Source organism: Anser brachyrhynchus, assembly GCF_964034855.1.
Source record: "Anser brachyrhynchus genome assembly, chromosome: 1".
Lineage (NCBI taxonomy): Eukaryota > Metazoa > Chordata > Aves > Anseriformes > Anatidae > Anser > Anser brachyrhynchus.
In genome coordinates, this window is record NC_137694.1 from 191501107 (window position 1) to 191518112 (window position 17006).

Here is a 17006-nt window from a genome sequence, read left to right on the forward strand (position 1 = left end):
CTTTCAAAAAACAAACAGGTTTTCTGGAGCAAGGTTCACGCTGTTACCGTGCAAAACTCTGCGCAATGGATTTTCAAACATTTAGATTAAATCTTATCCAGAACAACAGGTCCCATAGTTAATGGCTGCTGGAAGACATAAACATTTAGGTATGTACGGTGGTAATTAATTACCTTTTACAATTGTGGTTTTATTAGTTGTTCCAATTAAATGTGAAACCATTAGGCTGTTGCTGATATTTAATATTTGTGTGTTGGCTGTAGTGTGCTTTGCCCCTCTGTTACCGTGTATGTGGTTTTTGGAGTAGCAAATAATCTGTGCAGCTCACCTATCAGTGCTATTCGGGCACCGTGCATTGCTGCACTTCCATACCTTACAACGGAGAGCTTTGTTCGCTGTGAGTTCAGGTCGACTGCACTGGTGGTGAGATGGGGGGGAAGCTTCACTGGCATTAACCCTGCTTTTTTCAAGCCATTTTGGCAGATGCCAACCAAATGCAGACGTAAGCCATTGACTGTTCCCCATATCAGTGCATTTTCACCAGTCTTGACTGCATTGGGCTACAGCACTTTTGCGCAGTTCAGTCAGGCATTTGGAAAGGTAGGCTTTACAAAAGGGTACTAAGCCAAACTGTTGCTTATGTTTTGGGAAAATGTATCTTAATGTAACCAAGATAGGGTGTAGCTCGTGCAAACTATAGTATTAATCATTGTTCTCTCTCTCTGAAACTCATTTTAGGAAAAGAGTATGGCATTGGTCTGTGTTGTAAAATCAGGTATTTGGCACAGAAAAAGTGTTGCAATTAATGTTTCTAAAAAGTTATTATCACTGTTTGATATGTAGATGAAAACCGTAATTTTCTGTTGTTTGCAAGGAAAAACACAGGACCTGATACCTTTAAATAATGGTGTTTATTTCCATCTGCAATCAGGGAAAATTACTCCAGAAATACACCCCCCACCTTCTCTGCTAAGCAGCCCAGCCATTGCTAAGCACGCAAGGAGTTCTTTGATTTTGGTCCTGGAGTTACTTGCAAATAGAGGCAATTCAAAGCTGCAGACAACCTGAGCCTGAGACCTATACTTGAGGCTGGCCAAAGAACAAAGAACAGTTCTGATCTAGGAACTGTTGGAGGAATCTTTAATTCAAATATCTAACTGTGTTAATAGCTATCTTTTCGAAATAAGCTGTCACACTATTGGCCTTTGGCCCCACTCCTTCTAGTTGTGTACACGCTTATCTGTGGATTATCTCATGAGATAGGGATGATTTAAACATGCCACAGCAAAGAATCGTGCATGTGAAATGTTTGCAAGATCACAGCTACAGTGATGTACTTTTACTGAAGTCAAGGTATGAAATTGGACTGCAGAAGGAAAAAACTTGCTGACTACCAGTTTTGTTTTCTTGGAGTAATGGCCGTAATGGCCAATAGGTCAGCTGCTGTGTGTTTCTGGGGAATAAGCAAAAAAAAAAAAAAAAAAAAAGAGAGAGAATGAGATTTTTGAGGTTTTAGGAGATGTTTGTAAACGAGAGAGGTTTCTGTGTAAATTCAAGCACAATTAGCTAAGCTAGCAATACTAAGAAGTTAAGAGTTGTTTACTCATTAAATGAAAATGGGGAAATAGGTAGAAGTTTATGTGACCAAGAGTGGACTGTTGATGACAATGAAGTATTTTCCAAGACTTGCAGCGTAGGCTGAAGGAGCCACATGATCCCCTGTAAGAATATTGTGGCAGAAAGTAGTCACAAGCACGCAATATCCTCCCTGGGAAAACAACTCCTGTTTTGGGGTAAATGAGGCCATGGCGGGTTGCATGATAATTCTCTTTCATTACGACGTGTGAGCAAGTTTAATGCTTTTTGTAAAGCCTGGATTTCACTCTCATTTAATACCAGGCTAAATCTGGAATAATAAGCTCTCAAAAGCTTAGAGGTTCCAGTAAAATGAGATTTGGCTATAAATTACATATTGGTTTCCACTGGTAATGTAGCTTCGTTCTCTAAGCAATAGGAGAAGCAAGATCGGTAAGAAAAGAGAATAAATATACTTTATTAGCACATGGGATGATTTAGTAGAAGCTGTGACCTCTTACTGCAGAGCTTAGGAAGGATTTCTTTCTCCAGAGAGCCTCAACTCCCCCTGTCCCCTTTTCCTTAGACTTCAGCACAATGAAACACATAAGTCAATCAAAATGTTTTTATGCCATTTTTTGCTGAAGGGTTGGGAAATCGAGGTGTAGAAAACTGTGCATGGCACACGGTGACAGTCAGCTGAACGTTTCTCAGGCAGCAAGATCTGTGGATCTGGATACTGAATGGGAGCAGTTTATCAGTTGAAAAATAGTAGGATTTCTGATAAATGAAACATCTCTCGGCCTGGTACAGCATAAAGCTGATGGTACTGCAGTCACCTGAAACTGGCTTGTTAAAATGGAGCACCTCTGACCCGTCGGTTAAAAAAAATATTCTGGAATGTATTTGTCTGTGGATCTTCAGGACTTTCAGAGTTAAAGCTTTCATATAAATCTTGCCTGTGCTAGGAAAATTACCAGATGCTGACAGGGGGTGTCACCAGCAGCTCGGCTCAACATATGCTCCGTATGGCTTGGCTGCCAGGGCAGCACAGGAAGGCCCTGTTCCCTGCTGCTTCCCAGGCTGGTGGGAGCAGGTTTTAAACCACCTGATTTCAGCTTCATACTAAAGGTTAGCCTCTACACGTTGCCCATCCAATTATCAGTGAGGCTGAAGAGCTATTCTAGCATAGATTGGCCTACCAAGTTTTCTTCTGCGTAAAGAAAAAGAGTTAGGTGGCATCTTTACTTTTGCAGTATGCAGTAATCTCAAAATCCCTGCAATAAGACCATATTTGTATTATATTTGTGGTGAGATGGGAATTGAAACTGAACCAGTATTTGAACGTAAAGCAGATAAAAATCTCTATTTACTGTAATGACTGATTTTAATCTCTGAAGGTGACACAACAACGCTTCATGAAAAAATTGATTTATCGTTTTCTGAAGAAAGTATTTTCCTACTTTTCTGGAGAACACATTTAAAATATTTCCTGTTTGGGATGTGGCCATATAACTTTGCATGTCTTTGTGTTTTGTTGCCAACCCACTGTAGACCCCTCCCCACACACGTCACACCCCCCCCCACACACATGCACCCTATGGCTGCACAGCACAACACAGGGGGTCAGGCTGTGGGCATGTCCCACAGTCCCTCCCCAGTCCTTCCCAATTCACAGCACTCCTGGGCAGCTCCTGAGACAGATTTCGAGTCTGGAGTCATTTCAGGAGTCCCCTGGCTTATGAAAGGAGGAGCTTCCACTTGCTGCCTATGCTTTCCTCCCCGCCCTTGGATGCTCTGCTCCACTGCCTGCCCTATATCAGGTCTGATGCAGCGCAGCAAGCCGGCTCATCACAGAGCCAGAGGGTGGGTGAGGCTGGCAGGGAGCTCTGAATGCCCCTGTTCCCACTCCTGCCCAAGGAGGGACACCCAGAGCAGGCTGCCCAGGACCACGTCCAGGCGGCTTTTGGAGATCCCCAAGGAGGAGACCCCACAGCCTCTCTGGGCAGCCTGTGCCAGGGCTCCGTCACCCGCCCAGCACAGAAGTGCTGCCTGGGGCTCAGAGGGAGCCTGCTGGGTGCCCGGCTGTGCCCATGGACCTCCTGTCCTGGCACTGGGCACCGCTGAGCAGAGCCTGCCTCCGTCCTCTCTGCACCCTCCCGTCAGGGATTTAGGGACACGGATGAGATCCCCCTGAGCCTCCTCCAGGCTGAGCAGCCCCAGCTTTCCCAGCCTCTGCTCGCAGGAGAGATGCCCCCGTCCCTGGAGGTGGTGGTATGCTCTTAGATTGCCCGAAGCCGTCACATTTGCCACAGAGACCCAGGTGGATTGAAGGCGATGATCGGAACAGCAGCAGGTGGTCCATGGGGAGCAACGGCATCTCTGGCTTGGTGTGGGATAATGGGGGGAGCAAAGCAGCCATCCCACTCCTAGGACAGAAAGAGAAGGTTTGCCATGGAACATGAGAGGTGGGGAGAGGTCTGACTCAGGTAGTGGTTGTGTTCACCATCTCCTAGGCAAACGATAGCCCTAGGACAGAATTGGTGCAAATTGCCTCTAGTTTCGAGCTGGAAACATAGCTCCCACCTCCAGCTTAGCATTTTAATTATGTGCCCCACAGTGCTGAGGGAATGGCCACTAAGGTTTTTCTTATTAGAGCTTCTTAACCTGCACCTTAACAAGGCCTTTTCAAAAGGGCCAGCGTGACTGACAGAACCCAAAATGTCCGTGTTGCCTTTTGCAATGTTTGGGCAAGGACAGCTCACTGACGTAAATTAACTTCTGTAGCAAGGACGCGTGCAATCTTTCTGTTCAGAGCTATCCCGTGCCCTTACGAGACATAAATTGTTGGTCTGACCCGCAGGCTCCAGTTTAGAAGATTAATGGGATATCATCAAAATAGGCAACTGAGTCTCAAAACAGGCACTTTAGTCTGAACTCCTTTCAAAGAAATGGATGCTAGGGTTTGTCCTCTGCACGGGTAGATAATGGATTATTTTCTCCGTGTGTACACTTTTTACAGCTCTCATCACCGTAAGCATTAAAGTGCCAGAGAAGCATTGATGGATTTGTCCTTGCAGGCCCATAGGTTATAAGGTACTACTCCTATCATCACTTATTTTACACATATGGCACTTAAGCTGAGAAAAGTATGCTGGACTGCCAAGGTCAAAGAGAAACAAAATCCAGAATCCCTCTTCCCCAGCCTCAGTTGGAAAGAGAGCTTTCTTGCCTGGGATGTGGTTTTAATTTCTTCAAGTGATGGACATTACTTGCAGGGCTGGTTAAAGCCCGAGTTGTTTAACCTTGACTTGCAGGAACAGGAGTGCATGAGTCAATGACCAAAAAGATATCCTGTGGCACTGGTTCCAGTCCCCATTTTACCCATTACACCATTTGGTACCTTGGATATACACAACAAACTCCACCTCGAGCTACCTGAGTTAGATTTTTCTTCCACCAAAATCTTTATAAACCTTGTGCAGAGGTATGGAAGCTCAAGGAATATTTTCCTTCCTTTGCAGCTTGTCGGTTTTGAAATAATTAGTTTTTTTTTTTTTTTTTTGAATGAACACAAATGTAGGCACACATGGTTTTTAGGAACTCCAGAAACACAAGTGATCTGTGCCAACACTACCTAATGCCCTCCATTTGCATCCTAAGTAAAATGTGCAGCTGCAATAACTCATAGAGACAGTCAATATGTATTATTTGTACTGCTGCCCAGAAACAGATTATAATATTAGAAATTAGAAATATACCAGGCCACAACAAGAGATTTCCTCGACAATCCTGCTGATCAAAGATCTAGTTTAGTACATCTGGCTGCGTTTAAAAGGACCAGGAAGCTAGCCCAAAATTTATAAACTCATATGTATCTGATTCCATGTCTGGACAAAAGAAGTTTTCTAGAGTTTTATTGTGTGTTTTCTGCATCTTTAAAATTATTTTTTATTTTATTTTTTTGTCCTGCAAAAATGAACAGCCAGTTAACTTAAATTTGATCGTGTTTTTAAAAAATAATCCTGATTTTAGTGTTAATAGTGAAGACAGTAGTAAGCTACTACAGCACATAAGAAATAGAGGGATGGGCATTATCCAAAGGCTTATCGTTACTTTGAAGTTCTTAGGCAGGTTAAATTCAGAGCACGCATTTCACTGAAAAAGCCTTAACATTACTATAGGAAATATTCCCATCACATAGATGCTGCTGTAGCACTTCATTGGTATCCACTTTGCTCAAATCGGTAGTTTTTATAGCTTTTCTATTCTACGGGATTTTTTGATAGAGTAAATTAAAAAAAAAATCTAGAGGCTATTGACAAAGTAGAGGTAAAGTTAGCATGAAGATTTTTCTCTTACTCTTCTTTCTTTTTTTTCTTTTCTTTTTTTTTTTTTTTTCTGAAAAAGAAAGAGAAACATAGTGGAGATAGTAATTCAATCTTCTCACCAGAGATGCGCCCATGAACATTAGTTTTAGGTCAGACTGTCATAAAGACAAGTTTGTCATTGCAAAAAGAAACTAAACAAAGAAAAGTATTGATACTAATAGAAAAACAAAACAAACAAAAACCAAAACACAAGTGGTTCTTGAAAAGCATGGGTAAAGACAGCCTAGAAGCCGCCAATGATCAACAAACCCTGATACTCCCCCAGATTGCTACCTGGTTCTCCTTTCCTTAATCCCTCTGAGATACTCTGCTCTCACCTCAGGAACATAACCAAAAGCTGTAATTGTTCAGGGCTTTCTGCCCTGGCCACCACGGAGGTAATGAAGGTAAACAGTGCCTGTAAGCAGCTGGGTATTGCTGTTGCATCACACTGGGCCAATTATTCTCCTGAAACCTGTTATTTTATTATAATAAGCATCAGAAGATCTTATATAACTTCGCATAATTTTTCCGGATCTGGCATCGTTCCTGAGAAGTGCGCTACTTGCTTCACTTTTAAAGCATCTCCACGTTTGCAGTGCCTGACGGACTCTGCATCCTTGTGGTGTTCCCACTCTCCTCGGGTCCCTTTCTCTATGTGTTTGTTCTTCCATTTATTTATTTTGGCCTGGCTGCATAACAAGGCACCTCCATATCCTTTGGAAGGCCGCAGTGTTAAGTAGAGAGGATGGGATGGCAGATGTCAGGGGAACTACGTGGGTGGGGTGGGGAAAAAGGCTGATAAAGAGCTCTTAACTTTTACATACTATTATTTCAAGCAAGGAAGATAAATACAGAATGGCTGTGTGGCCATCAGACAGGACAGTGAGGGATTTGATGTATGAGGGCATGGCAGAAAAAGCAGAGGTGGAGGAGACAGTGAATGGCAGCAGCGTGGGACAATTGCAGCTCTCTGGGGTTGTACCCTTTCCTCTCAAATAGCCCCTATCACTTCAATGTACTTCCACTTAACAGAAAATCTAGAACTATTTTCAAGAAAAAAAATAAATATATATATATGCTATAGAGAAAAAGAAAGTTTTTGACTAATCTTTTCTTTCCTATTTCCGTCTACTTTCCATCTCCATGGTCACTTTCCTTCTTATCTCTTACACTTTGCATGACACCAAATAAAGGTGGAATTCGGCCTTCCTAATTGGTAACTGGGAGTCTTCTTTATGCCTCACACAATGATCTGTTCATTGGGAACTGCTCTTCTGTAGTACCAGCCATCTCTTCATGTCATGCTGGCTGAATAATGCCTCTCGAGGATGGCAAGAAAGAATAGCATCAGAGCCGGGCTGCGGGGGGTTATAAATAGCATTCTGCCAGGCTGAAAGGCTGAGCCCGTCATTAAGTTGCCTGCAGCTGGAGTGGTGTAGGTGGGTGAGTAAGAGCAACTGGGAGATGGGACAATGGTAACCTGGTACACAAGGGTCATTTTTCCTTGGTGGCGTCACTCCACTGGGCTATTGTGCTCTCCCTAAATTGCATCTCTGTGTTTAATAGAGCTGAGCAAGCTCAGTGAAATGACCTCGGAAAAGCACATTTAAAAGAAGATTGTGAATGATGAGAGGAAAAAGCACGGTTTGTTGTGCGTTGTGATTTAGACCAAGCTGCGCTAAACTTCTGCTTTGCTCAGTAATTGCCTTTATTTGTATTGAACTGGCTGCGAGTTAAGGTCAAACAGAAGAGTAAATGCAACAGGAACCAGCCTTTCGAAAGTAGTGTCCCAGCTTCCTACACGCTGGCAATGATGACTTTCATTGGGCAAATTAAGAAGTTAATCCATCAGTTGAACCCAAGCTGTCCTTTGAGTGTTTTCCGCAGCAACATGATTCATTTTCTGGAATGGAATTTTTCAGTGCCAGGATGACAGAGCTCTTGAATTTGGAAAATCCCTTTCGATTTATTATTACTGATTTGGTGACAGATATACACAAATGGAAAAATCCTACATTAATTTCCCATACAGTTTATATATAAGTCAAACAAAAATAAGTTAGTTTGAGCCTGCTTACACAAGCATACTATTCTTTTCTCATTTTCAGACTGTACAAGTTGAGATCTTGATCCTGCTCCCATTGAAGTCCATGGGGGAGTTGTCTTTAACTTCAACAGATATATGACTCAGTTTAATTCCCCCTGTGGGACCTATCAATGTATAGAGATTCCATGGAGGTTAATTGCTTGCAGGAGAGTCCTTGCCTGGGATGTAAAAGGAAGGTGCAAATTGCAAAACTGCAGCATTAGCTAAATACTGCAGCCTGGGAAAGACCCTGTCATTGAAAGCAAAGAGATTTCTTGTTTCAGGAATTCTTCATCTTAATAATTAAATTCAGTCACTCATTAATTTAGGGGATGTCTTAAGAGTGTCACTTCCTTTGCCAATTTTGCCCAATAGCTGTTGAAGAATGACAAATGTTTTTATTTTGTTTTCCTGAAACTATTCATTTTGGTTCTTTTTCATCATTCTTTTAAGAGTACATTTTTTTTTTTAATGACTATTTTAAAATCATCTTTTAGAAAGTATTTACAAATGAACCAGAAAAGGAATAACAGAACTGTGGGAGTGAAAAGAAGAATTTATAAACTAAGCAGAGAGAATCATTCTCATTTAGACTTTTTGGATTTAAGTGAATGATTTTCTTACTACACAAATGTATCCATTGCTATTCTGAGAAAGCCAGAGGTATCAATAACCTATTAAAAGTTATTTTTGGTGGGGCGTTTCTTTATCATTAAATATGATGAATATTTTTTCTCCCATGTCACATTTTTTTGTAATCCTTTCCCACTTGTATTACACTTAGAATAATCCTTCTCATTCCTAGTCACATGCACAGTAAACCTCTTTCCGATTATAGACTTTGAGCTTCTAAAACAAGTATTTCATTTTTGCTGCAATAAGTGCGATGGCCATTGTCAAGTCATTATTAAAAATCTCATGCATATACCAACCCAGATTCTTTTTCTCTTGGAGTTCTTCTCTTCATAAATTACTGTACATGGTCAACTTCTCAGTCAGCTCCATCCTTTGATACTCATCTGGAGTCAAACGATTAGCCTAAAATAGCAGGGTTTATAGCTCAGTTTTTCAGAGGAAACTGTAAAATGCTATGCATTTGTTCTCATTTACATCTTTCAAACATTCTTAGAGGCAAATAATAATAATCTTCTCAAGAAGAGAAAAAGCTGGAAATTTCACTTCAAGAGCACCTTTTTTTCCATTAGAAATTTGGAGGACTTTTTTTTTTTTTTTTCAGGATTGTAGAAAAATCTTTAGGATTGTAGAAGCCCAGAACTAATTTAATGAATTTTTGTTTTGTAACTTTGATGAAACATTTTATCTTGCTTTTCTTTGAATATTGTAAGATACAGAGAAGTGTTCTAATTTATAGTCAGATGAGTGATCTGCCTTCTTTCTTGTGGCAGTCCTGTTGATAAACTTTGTTTTGCATAACTTCACTAAACCTTGGTGTGACTGCACTTGAATACTAAATACAGTTGTAGCTCCCAGACTTTAAAAAATAATAATTCAGATTAAGAAAATATTTGGGTAATTATTTATCTGTAGTACAGGAAGTTAATCCTGTTCTCAGACACAGCACACTCCTTTAGTGTGCTTCACACTGCATACGTACGGAAGGACAGACTGAGACTCAATGATGCTGCAACAGTGAGAAGTGGGTTTGAGCATGCTACCAGTAAAATATCTATTACAAAAAGGTCTCAGAAGATGACAACTACAATATTTAATTTTTGTAACTTGACAAAAGATTAACTGACTGAATACTCTTGTTCCTATAATTGCATTTTTCTATGTATTCCCTTCATTAATGTAGTGACCTTCAGGGAATGCAACATACAATTGTATTTTACCTAATTACCCAAAGTGATTTTTTTTATCTTGGTTTTGTAAGGCAATTAAATTCTTGTGAGCACGTTCTTAGTCTCTCAATACCTTCTCCTGTCATTTGTCTCCTCACTTTTTAACCATCTGGTGAATTTCAGGTATATTTATGACAAATATTCAGATCTCAAAGTCGTCGGAGTTTCTTCAGCTTTAACACTGTTGTTTGGTTAAAGGAAAGACCCAAAGTAGTGCCTTGATTCAGCACCAGCTCATGGCTTTTTTCTGCTTTGTCTTTTTGTCCAGTTGGTGGGTAGAAGGCACAGGAGGAACTGGGGGTTCCCTTCTTTGAGGAGACTTGTGGATTGAAAAGGATATTCAAAAGGATGGTACAGGAACATAGGTACACAAATTCATTGAAAATTAAGTTTGAGTAGCTCTGCTAGGTGTTTTTTAAGGGATCAGCACAACCCCCTAGAGATACTAGGGACACTTTGGGACAAGTTTGCCATATTGTTGGAAGAAGTTTTACAGGTAACATCTCATAGACGTCCCCATGGTCCCTTGGCCATTTCAGCCCCTTCGCTTCCTTTTCCCAAGATCTGAGGCAGATACTTCTTGCTCACAAGGACTTGACAACTTCCCCAGGTTGTCCCTGTCAGTGCTTCCACTCTTCATCTCCATTTGTCCACGTCCAGCACTATAAAGCTACCACTTCACCCACTCATTTGAGTCATTCTTCAAACCACGCTTCTTCCAGAGGCCTACCATGAAGCTGAGCCCAGCCAGGCCTGGCTGGGTGGCAGGCCGTGCCTGGTGCTGCTGGCTTCCCGAGAATCCTGTGGTCAATGCCAGAGTTATTTGCTACCTCATTTGACCTACATCCCTTAAGCCCATTTGTTTGCCTCATCCACTAACTACCTCTTGCCTTTCAGAGGCTGGCTATGCCGTGCTCCGGCGAGGTAATTACAGCGTGCGGAGTCACAGCACACCAGGCTCGGAGGACAGGCAGAGGGCTGAAGGCCTTCGTGACTTCTTCAGGGTGTCTGTCCCGCCCCGTTGTCATTGTGCCTCTTAACTGAGTTGTATTAAAAGTGCTTTAGTTGTATCTACAAGTCCAGTCCACGTGCAGGAATATTCTTAGACATGAAGCTGTTGGAGCAAGGGGTACCAGTCTTTATGTGTCTTTGTTAGCTGTGACACGGGGCTGTAAGACAGTCTCACAATTTCTTTGTGTAGCATATGGGCACTGCTCACCGTGCATTAAGGGATCTTGCTGTTATGTTTGGGGACCAGTGGCCGGCAAAACTGTCCTGGGACAGAAAGAGCCTGGGCACCAAGCGCAGCTATCTAAGACAGCTCGCAGGCTGCCAAGCCCTTTTCCCCAGCGCCCGTATCTCTAAGCTTCATACCCCAAACACATTTTCCACGCGCTACCGACGGGAGGCGGGCCCTTGCACCCCGGGGTCGCTGCTGGGGCCCTCCCACGGCTGGGACCTCGAAGCCAGCCCCCTCTCGGGGCCGGGGCGGGGGGGGGGTGCTCCCGGGGCCGCCCCTCCCCGCCCAGCCATGCCGCCGCCGCCGCCGCCGCCCCCGGCCGGCGCTGCCCGGGAGCGCCGCTCCCCGCCCCGCCGCGGCGGCCGCTGCCATAGCGATGCGGGAGGCGGCGGGGACGGGCGGCGGCACCGGGGGTCCCCGGGTCCCCCCAGGTAAGGGAACCGAGCTCGGACCGGGAGTGTGCCCCCCCCTTCCCCCCCCCTTCACCCTCCTCCTCCCGGGACAGCGCGGGGAAGTCGGTGCAAAGCTGCGTGCTGGGAGCTTTTTTACAAAAAAAAAATATAGTGTTTAATTATTTATGCTATTACTTAATTATTTATTATTATTTAATTATTTGTTACATCACTTAATTATCATTATGTAATTATTATCATTTAATTGTTATCATTTAATTATTATTTTCTCTCATTTTATTATTATTATTCCTTCTCATTCCATTATTATTCCTTCTCATTCCATTATTATTCCTTCTCCTTTCATTCTTATTATTTTCTCCTTTCATTCTTATTCTTTTCTCCTTTCATTATTGTTATTTTCTCCTTTCATTCTTATTCTTTTCTCCTTTCATTCTTATTCTTTTCTCCTTTCAGTCTTACTCCTATTTCTCCTCCTTTCATTTCACTCCGTCCCCTCCGCTTCCCTCCCCCTTCTGCCTGCTCAGGTGCAGAAAGCCGCTTCCCCTGCGAACTTCGCCGGGAGCAGCGGCTTCTTCTGCTTCTTCCGATTTATTTATTTTTATTTTTAATTTTTTTTTTTTTTCCCCGTGCACCCGAGGGGTGCAGGCAGGCGAGGGCCGGCCGAGGTTTCGGTGCCTTTGTCCGCGCCGGGCTCCCGCGGGGCCGCTTTGAACGAAGGGGCTGAGGAGAGGGGATGGGGGAGATGCGGGGCTGCAACGCGAGGAAATCCCTTTATCCCCCAGCGGCCCGAACAACTCCTGGTGAAGTCCTGCTCGGGAGGGACGCCTCCCAAACTCGCCTCTTTTCAGGGCTTGCCTCGCCTTTGCCCCGGCCGCTCGCCTTATTCTTATGGTGATGCAAAAACCCCACGGCGCCTTTCAGGCAGCCCGGAGCCGCCGCTTTCTGTGCCTTGGCGAGGGGGATGGGCTGCGGGGACCCGGGGGGGGGAGCTCAGCCGCTGCCCCCCCCCCATCCTCCTTGCCCCCCTCCCCGTTTCCAGGGGCCTCCTCCTCCTCCTCCTCGCTGCCCTCCGAGCCCCCGCGGCCACTTGGGGCCGGCGGAGACAAAGGCGAGGCCGGGGCCGCAGCGCTCCCTCCGGCGCTGTTCCCTCCCCTTACCCCGGGGCAGGACGCCTTGGGGGGCTGTGGGGGTCCCCCGCGACCCCCCGGCCTTGCCTTCACCTCCACGGCTCGCCCCGCAGCTCCTCAGGAGCCCAGGTCAGGCTGCACCCCCTGGAGATGCCCTCAGGCAGGGCGGGGGGACTGGGAGTCACTTCCAAATCCAAGTTTTCATCACGCTCGGGGATCTTGTTTGGCTAAGGGGGAGCAGCGTCGTGCTCCTGGTACAGCTCTTGGGTTTACCTGCTGGGGGGGACCAGGATGGATCGGGTCAGGGGACACCACAGCAGCAAGTGGAGGATAACATCTCCGCGGGTCCTCTCTGTTTGGGGATGGTTTTTGGATGAAAACTTCTCGTCTGCCTTGGGCCTCGGTGTTTAGCACCGAGGAGGGAGGCTGGATTGCAGTTGTTGGGGTTTTCTCTCTCTTCGTGTATGTGGGGATTGCATTTAGAGTTTTAAGGTGGGTGTGGTAATAATTGTGAATTCACTAGCTTATTAAGCTTTAGGAAAACAAGCACATATTGAAATTATTCTGGTCACTTAAATTGCTAACAAATGCAGTTGTACTTTGAGGGAGTTATTAACGTCTCCTCGCTGCTGTAACGCACCTTTGTTCAGCTGAGAGGAACTCCCCGAGCTCATGTATGCCTTTAAGTCTTACAATGGGGTTCAAACTTCCTTTTGTGGGGGACTTTGTACAGGGATTTCTCTTAACGGGCGCCTTTGCTTTCTTGGTGCAGGCAGTGCAGCCTGAGGAGCTCACCTCGCCCGGCGAACGTGGAAGCAAGAGGAGCCAAGGTGCAGCAGATGAAGGAGAGGCAGCGAGGGCAGCTGCTGGAGACAGCAGCGTGGCTTTGAGCTGCCCCAGCCTCCGCCTCCATGCGTACAGCATCGAGGGCATGACCACATTTCGGAATGGCGGCACCACCGTCACCTGTATAGTGATGGATAATAAGGAGCCCCCAAACCTGACAACCTCTGTCAGTCGTAATGGGGGGTACAGCACCGGCACCGGTCTTGAAGAGGAAATACAAGACGAGAAACTCAGCCCTTCCAAAATCATGCGCTTTTTCTCCACCCCTCGGAAACGGGCGAATTCCAGCTCCGACAGGCCTCGGTCTCTGATTTTGATGGGCAACTCTTCCACGTGGAATGCTCTGTCTTCCATCAGGAAAATGGGGTCTTTCAAGAAGCTGAAATCGTCTGTTCTCCAAGGGATTCAAGCAAGGGAATGCTCAGATATCCTGAACGAGAACAGTGTAGGCAAGAACATTTCAAATGGGGCAGTGGTGAGAGTTCAGACTAACCGGTACTCCTATTCGGGACCTTTACAGGATTTGCAGAGCACGGTTGATGGTTTGGCTTCTGACTGCTCTGACGCGGAGGAGAGTGATGAGTCTTTCCTGAGGAACACTCACCGCTCACGCAGCATCAGGCGGGCTTACGGCGCCGGCCGCATAAACTTGCTGGACGCAGAGAAAGCCCAGAGCCATCACAACGGCACGAGGCCAATGTCTCCCGTCCTCGCGGAGCCAAAGATCTGTGAGATTTTAGTGAAAGACTCTGAAAACAACAGGATCGTTTATCGAAGAAGCAAAAGTTCGGATAATTTAAACTTTCTGAAGAAAAGCTCGTTCAAACGGAAGTCCACCTCAAACCTTACCGACCTCAAGGCTGCAAATGAAAAACAAATGCCAGCAAGGACTGCGAGTGCTACTTCTGCTGACTCGGACAAAACTAGCGGGAACCCCGAGAGGAGATCCAAGCGGTGGAAGAGCCCCATCAGAGCAAAGGATTTTGACCGAGTTTTGAAGCTTGTCAGCAACGTTGCAGATGTCGCGTGGAAGAAGGATGGCTCTAAAAGCACAGCTCCTTCTCCCAGCGAGCAGTCCCAGAGAACGAGGTCGAACAGCAGACTGCACGATGACTACTCCCGCAGGGTTTCCAGTAGCACTGATCATGACAGAAAGAGATGCACCTCCTCGATATCTAGTCCAGACTCTTCCTCACCAGGAACACCTTGCCTGCAGAGCCCCGCAGCTGCACAGGATAAAGAGGCTGAAATGAATGTAGCTGGTGCTGAAGACAAAAACCTCAGGACATCTTCAGGTTTCCCAGAATCTGATAGCTTGTCGCCGACTCTGAGTGACATCGGGCCATTTCCCAATGAAGTGTTTGATACGGACTCGGATGAACCGAAAGCTGCCCAGCAGTTTACATGGGAAGCTGAAAATCCTCACGTTCCTGTCAGGCCAACTGCTCCAAAACCTCAGAGCCCCAGTGTGGAGAAGGTCAAGTGCAATATGGATTTCCAGTGCCCAGACCGTCACAGCACGCTGTCGCTGAGCTCAATGGAAAGCGAGGAGAGGGGCGAGGTTGCCGGGCTGAAGCTGGGCAGGAATCCTGTCTGCTTCCAGGACGCCGTGCAAACCGTGTACTACGATGATGGAAATGAGGACAGTGGCATAAGCAGCCACTCTCAGCTGAGCCTCAATTTAGCCCCTGGTGCAGAAGAAAAAAAGGAAGAGGTAAGAAAGAAAGCAAAATCGTTTAGAAGTTATATATTTACCCATCAGGTTTTTGTCTTTATTAATGCAAAACAACGCGAACAATGCAAAATAACCTGAATGCTAATGACTATTGCAGCTTGTTATTGCTAAAATATGCTGACAGTAATTATTTCCTTTAATGTATTCTCTTTGGAAGCTAACATCAAATTATTTTTCCTTTGTACATTAGTATCGAAGAAAGTTTTGGCAGCCAAGCTGTTCATGTATGTTTTTTCAAGGGCAGTTTATTACACCCTGCAGTTATACCAGCTTGTCATGTGGGCTTGTCAGATTTTACTAGCCTGAGCAGGGTCTGGCTGTATTTCTTCCCAGCCAAAAGGTCTCCAAGGAGTCGGTGCACTTGGAAGCAGCGCTGATTCAGTGTTAAACGCTTTTCCCGTGGAAGCCTTGCAGAACGGGGTGATATTTGTAGAGAGGTATGTTGTGAACGGTGCAGTGCAGGGGTTTAAACATTCGGGCCTTGCTGATGTTGTCACTGTGCCTTGGTGGCCATGCCGAGTGCAAGCTATTTGGATATTCGCCCGCAGATTTCGGACAGCAGAGCGTGTTGCTGCTGAAGTGTTGGGGAAGCCACCAGCATGTCATTGTACCTACCCCCAGCAGAAGGGCAGCTGCGCCGCTGCACCCCTGAGATAAATGCAGCAGTAAAACCTGAAGCCCCGTGGAGGAGGGGCAGTGTGAGCACCGCCACCGGAGCAGTGGCAGTGGTTTGGCAGTGTCGGTGAAGGGCAGTCACACACATCCTGGAAATGGCTTAGCTCAGCCCCTGCCATGTGCAGCAGCGTGGCTTTGGGCTGCCTGGGGTGAGGCAGCTCACAGAGGTTTGCCTTTCGTTGGGAAATATGCGTCAGGGCAAGGGTCCCTCTGGGTCTGCATGAAAACCAGTTACAGAATTAACCTTTTAAGCTACCTCAGTTTGAATAAACATGTCGTATGCCTTAGGTCTCAGAGAAACAAAGGTAATTGTTGCAGTTGTACACGCTTCAGCCTCCCAGGCTAGGTAGTCTTATAATGTCTGTGAAGCCGTATAACTTTAAAAGCCTGGCGTGGTTTTTACAAACCGACTGGAGATGATAGTTATTCCCATTCTCATCAGCGTTGCCATTCTACTGGAGAAGAGCAAGTTTGTTTATTGTCTGCAGCTATGGTAAGGTTGGAAAATTAGCCCAGTACCTACAAACACTGGGGCTCTGGGATCATTCCCCACCGCAGAGTCCCAGGGTTGCCACAGCCACCCACCCGTCTTTCAAAGCTCTCCCATAAGGGTGTAGGCAAGGAGATGCTTTCACTGCCAAAGAGGTGAGAAGCCCTGGTGGTTTATGTGTCAGCGGTGTTTCTCAGGAACGAAACGGGAAGGAAAATCAGTGCTCCTCATCTACCATCTAGTGGTGATCTGGGCTCATGACACAAAAGAAATTCAGCTCGTCCCTCCCCTTGGTTCCCCACAAACCAGTGCTCCCTTTCAGAAGTTTTAAAATGAATGTGTGCTTTGGGTGGATAAAAGTTACTGCAGTTTTAGTTTTAACACCACATTCTGTTATTATCTAGCCTGCAATTTAAACTTTATCTTATATTTTAGGTTATTTGTGAGCGTGTTTCAGTTGTCTAAAATACGCTGCGTGCTCTGGGAGCAGCTCTGCATTAGTGTATGGGATGCACATCTGCTGTAGGATGGAGCCCTTCAGGAGGTGATGGAGATGACAGTGATGGCTGGGGACAGGTCCT

General features: G+C 45.5%; 1 protein-coding gene across 10 annotated transcripts in view; it reads left to right on the forward strand.

Annotated features, from left to right (window-relative positions):
- Positions 1-17006, forward strand: part of SPATA13 (spermatogenesis associated 13) — a 159762-nt gene that overhangs the window by 98878 nt on the left and 43878 nt on the right. For 5 of the 10 annotated variants that reach the window (XR_013945476.1, XM_080577302.1, XM_080577303.1 and 2 more), the window contains exon 2: positions 13452-15239. Coding sequence is in view for 9 of the 10 variants with exons in the window: in XM_080577302.1 (XP_080433428.1) it covers positions 13452-15239 (1788 nt within the window). In the remaining variant the exon portion in view is untranslated. Of the gene's footprint in view, positions 1-14; positions 150-11411; positions 11568-12590; positions 12934-12979; positions 13172-13451; positions 15240-17006 lie in introns of those variants that run through there. The other 5 variants (XM_080577306.1, XM_080577304.1, XM_080577305.1 and 2 more) reach the window with 5 other exon arrangements.